Source organism: Hypanus sabinus, chromosome X2 (assembly GCF_030144855.1).
Source record: "Hypanus sabinus isolate sHypSab1 chromosome X2, sHypSab1.hap1, whole genome shotgun sequence".
In the NCBI taxonomy this organism is placed as follows: Eukaryota; Metazoa; Chordata; class Chondrichthyes; order Myliobatiformes; family Dasyatidae; genus Hypanus; species Hypanus sabinus.
This window is the reverse complement of record NC_082739.1, coordinates 27,396,819-27,403,810: the sequence shown is the minus strand read 5'-3', so window position 1 is coordinate 27,403,810 and position 6,992 is coordinate 27,396,819. Positions and strand designations below refer to the sequence as shown.

General features: G+C 40.0%; 1 protein-coding gene across 3 annotated transcripts; it reads right to left on the bottom strand.

Moving 5' to 3' along the window:
* Positions 1-892: 892 nt before the first annotated feature.
* LOC132385305 (uncharacterized) lies at positions 893-6,168 on the bottom strand. 3 transcript variants are annotated; one of them, XM_059957324.1, is made up of 2 exons: positions 5,324-6,153; positions 893-1,349 (listed from the first exon to the last, which is right to left on the bottom strand). In XM_059957324.1, exons 1-2 carry the CDS (start codon positions 5,997-5,999, stop codon positions 1,345-1,347), a joined length of 681 nt encoding a protein of 226 aa, XP_059813307.1. In that variant the 5' UTR covers positions 6,000-6,153; the 3' UTR covers positions 893-1,344. The 3 variants fall into 3 exon arrangements, 2 of the variants coding, with proteins under 2 accessions (XP_059813307.1, XP_059813308.1); XR_009509145.1 differs by lacking the exon at positions 893-1,349 and having other exon boundaries at positions 5,230-5,745; positions 6,066-6,168; XM_059957325.1 differs by lacking the exon at positions 893-1,349 and having other exon boundaries at positions 5,230-5,745; positions 5,823-6,153.
* Positions 6,169-6,992: the final 824 nt, after the last annotated feature.

Below are 6,992 nucleotides of genomic sequence, written 5' to 3'. Positions count from 1 at the left end.
ATGTTACCAATAACATTAGTAAGTAGAGTTAATGCTGTAAAAATGAATATATTTCCTAGATTACAATATTTATTCCAAACATTACCAATACAACTGCCCCAGAAATTTTTTCAAGAGTTGAATAAATACGTGAGGAAGTTTCTTTGGAAAGGTAAGATGTCAAGAATATCGTTGGAAAAATTGACATGTAAATTTGACCCAGGAGGGTTACAACTCCCAAATTTTAAGAATTATTATAAAGCAAATCAACTTAGATTTATTGCATCTTTTTTTGATGAAGAAAAACCAGCATGGATTAGAATAGAGTTTGATAAGATAGGAGAAAATATACCAGAAGATTTTATATATAAATAGGAATCCAGATGGATATGGGAAAAGAAAGTATCTCTTATATTAAAACATTTCATCGATTTATGGAATAAGATACATGTGGATGATGAGATAAAGAAATCTTTATTAGCAAAGAGAACCCTAATTCAAAATAGACTTATTCCTTTTACAATGGATAATCAACTTTTATATAACTGGTTTCAAAAAGGGATCGGATATATAGGTGACTGTTTTGATGTTATTTGATCAATTAAAGAATAAATATAAAATATCAAATAACACTCTTTTCTGTTATTTTCAATTAAAGGCCTATTTAAGAGATAAACTGGGTCAAACAATGTTAATGCCGAAACCTAATGAAATAGAAACTTTAATTCAAAAAGGAAAAATTTAAAAATTTACGTCTTGTATGTATAATTTGATTCAAGAACAGACAATTAAACCAGGAATTCATAAGTCAAGACAAAAATGGGAAAATGATTTGAATATTAAAATTGATGAAAAAAATTGGTCAAGACTATGTCTTGATAGTATGAAAAATACAATAAATGTCTGATTTAGATTAGTATAATACAATTTTACATCAATTATATATTACACCACAAAAAATAAAGATTAAACCCAAATTTATCTGACCCAGGGGTCAGCAACCTTTACCACTGAAAGAGCCACTTGGACCCGTTTCCCACAGAAAAGAAAACACTGGGAGCCGCAAAACCCGTTTGACATTTAAAATGAAATAACACTGCATACAACGTTTTGTTTTGTCTTTATGCTATGTATAAACAAACTATAATGTGTTGCATTTATGAAATTGATGAACTCCTGCAGAGAAAACGAAATTACATTTCTGCAGGCAACAAAAACATTTTGAACTCCGAAAAAAAGACGTTGGGTTGAAGGTTACTTTTAAGTAAAATACTCAACGTCTATTTGAGTCCTTCTTGTATTTATGAAAAACGCCAAACTTAAATTTGCCGCCAGCAGCAAACCAAAAATAACGTCAGCCAGCTGTCAACCTGAAAAATAAAAGGAGTATTTCACTGAACAATGAAAACATATGAATATACGTAAAATAATAGGCAATTAAAATATTTATCATACTTGGTCAGGTTGACTCACACCTGACAATGCCGTCATATTCAGTAGGGATGGATCGATGCTTAGGGGAGTGACCGGGAAGGATAATGTGTTTTTTTCCTCTCTGAACTCACAGAAGCGTTTCCCAAACGATGTTTGCATTGCGATGATTGCAGAATGTAAATACTCCGAATTTATCATGTCGTGACCTTGTTTGAACTCTCTCAAATTGGGGAAGTGAGACAATGTGCCTTTCTGTAAATCTCTGGCAAGCACTGTCAACTTGCGCTCGAATGCCAAAACATCCTCCAACATGTGCAGGGCTGTACGTCCTTACCCCTGAAGAGCTGTGTTCAGCGTGATCAGGTGCGCTGTCATGACTACCATGAAGTGTAGCTTTTCCAGCCACTCTGGCTGTTCCAGCTCAGGAAAGGTGAGCCCTTTGCTGCCCAGGAAAGTTTTCACTTCTTCCAGACACGCAACAAAGCGTTTCAGCACCTCCCCTCTGGACAGCCAGCGATAAAAACACGTTGTAGCGGTGTGCTACACGCAGTCAGTAAACTGCAGTCAAAGATAGCTTTATTCGAACTAAACAGCCTTGCTTTTAAGCCTCCCTCAACCCGCCCCCCCCCCATGGGCGTGGATGCTGCAAAAGACACGTACTCACAAACCCCCGTAGGCTATCTCCCTCAGCCTGAACGCTGGCTAATTGTGAGCCGGTTCGGATGTGTCAGGAAATGGGTCGCCACAACGTCTTATTTAGATTGTACAAGATCACCATAATCTTCAAATTTAGAATTACATTTCAAAAACTAACAAACTAACATAAAATACATTTTAATTAAATACTGACCAATTATTTCCCAAAGCAACAGGGAGCCGCAGCACAGACGTAAAAGAGCCACATGTGGCTCCGGAGCCGCGGGTTGCCGACCCCCGATCTGACCAATGTTTCCGATGTAATCAAGAAATTGGTACTTTTTTACACTCTACTTGGTCTTGTTTTAAAATTCAACCTTTTTGGATAAATCTAAGACTTTTACTGGACCAAGTTATTGGAATACAACTTCCACATAGCCCAATATTATTTTTATTAGGTGATATTGAAGGGATAATACCAAAACCTAAATTGAATAACTATCAAAAAAATGTATAAAAATTGCATTGGCAGTAGCCAAAAAAGCTATTGCAGTTACTTGGAAATCAGATTCATACTTAACTATGGACTATTGTGTTACGAAGGATGAACAACTCTGATGGGCAGAAGGGTGCAAAATCGCCCATGCCCCCCCCTTTTGGAGAATTGCAAATTGCTACTATTTCGATGCTGTTATCAAGGAAGTAAGAGAGACAAAGGAAATCTGCCAGGGCAGTTGTTATTGATAACAGTTCATGAAAGTTAATGAGAGAGAGGGACACAGCTAAGATGGAACGTCTCCTACTGACAACAGCCATTGATTTACTGCTATTGTCTTGTGGAGAAGGATTGTTTACTTGGTACTGTTCTATTCATTGAAACCCCTCAGGGGGCAATCAGAGTAGGCTGGTTTGATGGGTTACATCATCCCAACCTGATTGACGCCTGAAACCCCGTGAGTGGAGATAAAAGTGAGGTCTGGGGTAACACCCCTCAGACGCACCAGGAGAAACGCTAGTGAGCAGCAGAAACCCACGAGACAGTGTGGGACATCGGAGACCGAACAAAGGGTCGGTAAATTTTAACTCACAGTATTTATAGCAAGACCGGTGGGGGCTTGTGTGTGTGTCCACCCTTGCCTGGGTGATGAGTCCACCATGGAAGAACGGTCTAGCCAAAGGACGGAGGGGTCATACGTGAATGGCCACAACAACAATGCATTGATGGATCAAAATCGTAAAGGAAGGTTGGCAAGATAATAGCTGTTACTGTTCACATGTTTCTCTCTCTCTCTCCCTCTCTCTCTCTCCCTCTCTCTCTCTCTCTCTCTCTCTCTCTCTCTCTCCAACTATTGCAACACATCGACAAACAACTACCGCAGCCTGCATGAACAGAACTGAACTTTATATTTCCATCTGACAATTCATTATCTCCAAGACAATGATAGAGCTTGTTTTATTAGTGATTATTATTATACCCGCACTTTTAGGTTTAGTATTGCTAACGTATATTCTCTGTATATTCGCATTGATATTATTTTGTATATTTTTGCTAATAAATATTGTTGAAAATAGTATCACCAGACTCCAACAGACACTTCTATCTTTGCTGGTAAGACATCTAGTTATGGGGTACGTAACAGTTGGAATAATGAAATATATAGCTGCATTCCACTTGAAAAAATTACTTATAATTTAAGAAATGAATATGATACATTTTTGAAAATTTGGCACCCCTATCTACAAAAGATAGAATTAAATATATAGGTCGTTAGAAGATAAAATTATTAGTTATTTGGGGGAAAATAAATAAATAAAGATATACACAAAAGTTTTTTTGAACTCCATGGAGCATGTGGGGATCCTTCGATATCCAGGCAATTCTTCTTTCTTTCTTCTTTCTTTCTTTTTTTTTAGACAGGGATGTTAAGGGGGGAAGTGTTAAGGGGAGGGGGAGGGCTATTATTAATTTTCATTATTATTCTATTCATTTCATGTAATTCTCTTAAAAATTTAATAAAAAAAATATATATATATATAAATTCTCTCCCTCACACAAAAACTTACAGATCATCCACACGGAAACGTCAGATTGAACATCAAACCCCCTCCAATCCTCTCCGTTATACAAAAACTGTCTGATCGTCCACATGGAAACGTCAGATTGAACATCAAACTCCTAACCCCCAATCCCCTCATTCACACACAAACAAACAGATCATCCACACGGAAACATCAGATTAATGATCAAACTCCAAACCCCCAACAATTCCCTGGGTTATGCAAAAACTGTCCAATCAGCCACATGGAAACGTCAGATTGAACATTAAACCTCCCCAGTCCCCTCCCCCAAACAAAAACTGACAGATTGTCCACATGGAAATGTCAGATTTAATTTCAAACCACAAACCTGCCCAATCCCCTCCCTCAGACAAACACTTAGAGATACTCCAGAAGTAAACGTCATATTGAACATCAAACCCCAACCCTCTCCACACCCTCCTTCACACAAAATTATCAAATCGTCCACACGGAAATATCAGATTGAACATCAATCCTCCCCAATCCCCACCCTCACTCAGTAACTAACAGATCATCGACACAGAAATGACAGATTAAACATCAAACCCCAAACCACCCCAATCCCCTCCCCCACAGAAAAACTAACAGATCGTCCACATGGAAACGTCAGATTGGACACCGAACACCAACCTCCCCCAATCCCCTCCCCCACACATAACTAAAAACTCGTTAAACGGAAATTTCAGATTAAACTTCAAACCCCAACACCACCACACACTCCCCTCCCTCCCACAAAAACTAACAAACTGTCCACACGGAAACGTCAGACTGAACATCAATCCTCCCCAATCCCCACCCTCACACAATAACTAACACATCATCCACACAGAAATGACAGATTAGACATCAAACCCCAAACCAATCCTCTCCCCCACACAAAAACTGACAGATCATCCACACGAAAACATCAGTTAAATATCAGACCCCATACCCCCAAATCCCCTCCCTCAGACAAAAATTAACAGATCATCCATAGGGGAACGTCAGATTGACCAGCAAACCCAAACCCCCTCCAATCCCCTCCCTCATACAAAAACAATATCAGATCGTCCACACGGAAACGTCAGATTGAACATCGAACCTCCCCAATCCCCACCCTGACACAGTAACTAACACATCATTCACACAGAAATGGTGGAGTCCCTGCAAGTTAGGAACCCCAGATTTTGAGTTTAGAAGGTTGTATTTCACTGACTGTAACTCCAGCAGTTGCAACAGGAATCACGCTGATCCCAAGGTGCATTTGAAATCTCCTCCGTGACATTCGCGTGCCCTGCGGTATCTATCCGTCTGGAATAATTCACGTTGCCTGCAGGGCCCACTTGGCTGCAGTTGTACTTCAAGGCCTTGACGACCTGTGAGGCAGCATGTAGGTTGCCCACTGTGCTCAGCGTCTCTCTTGCGGCCTTTTGCCCCCCACCCCCGGGGGAGTGCTGGAGCCTCAGGACCACCTTGGCTCCTGGGATGATTCTGGACCTCAGGGTGGAATTGCCTCGAGCTCCCACTTTGCTCTGTGCTCTTGGCCAGCAGCGTGCTGCACGTGTCTGCTGGTTCAGTTTTCTCCTCAACAACTGTGCTCTTCTGGTCAAGCTCTTCAAAGATCTCCGACTGGGTGTTCTGAAAAAAACAGATATAGATGAAAGATTTAGAACACAGAATGTTGCAGGCCATTCAGCCCACAATGTTGTGCTGACCTCATAACCTATTCGTAGATAGACCATAAATCTTAGGAACAGAATTAGGCCACTTGGGCCTCGGAGTCTGCTCCACCATTCCTTCATTGGCTGAGTTATTGTCCATCTCAGCCCGTCTTCTGCCTTCTCCCCGTAACCTCTGACACCCTTACTAATCAAGAGCCTGTTAACTTTCATTTTAAGTATACCCAACGACTTGGCCTCCACAGCCGTCTGTGGCGATGAATTCCACAGATTCACCACCTTCTGGCTAAGGAAATTCCTCCTCTTCTCTGTTCTAAAGGGACGTCCTTCTATTCCATCATAGCTGATTTATAACTTCAACCACATTCTCCTGCCTTCTCACCATAACCTTCGATGCCCTGACTAATCAAGAGCCTATCAAACTACACTTTAAATATCCCCAGAGGGGAACGTCACGTGATGACGTAGGATCGAGATGCTGGAACTCAGCCCTCCCGTAAAAAAGTTAATAAATTAATGTTTAAGTGAAGAAAAGTCAATCAATACTTTTTTAAGGTTACTCATAAACTACTCTGGATTGTTTTAAGCTATGCCTCATAAACAGAGGATGAAGAAAACTACTTCCGCGAAGACCGCTCAAGTTGGAACAGAATCAAGGCCTACTTCTACCTAAGAACCGCGGACTCAGGTACAACACACCACCGGTGAAACAGAACAAGAGACTGCGGCAGCATCGGCCATTTCTAAAGGAAAGGATCAACAAGAACTGCGCATGCGCAAAGGAACAAGCATGCACAAACGAGTGCAACCAGAACTACAAAACCCAGCAACGACTGAAACCGACAGTGAAAGTGAGTCTGAGAGAGAGTCAGACTCTCTGGAAAAATCAGACGAAGATGGAGATGAAAGTTCCTCTGAAAATACAAAAAAGACTTTGAGGCAAATAATGCATAAATTAGAAAAATTAAATGCATTAAAAGTAATTAAAAGTAACCAAAAAGTAATTAAAGAAAAAATAACAAATATGGAGGCTATGTTTGATAAAATGACAAAGAAACAGGAAAAAATGGAAAAGAAAATTACAGATTTGGAAGTCAAAGTGGAAGAAATGGATGGAAGAATGAAGAAGATAGAAGATGATAATGATGCCTGGACATCAGAAAGAAAACAACTCATGGGAAAAATTGATAAGCTTGAAAATTTTAG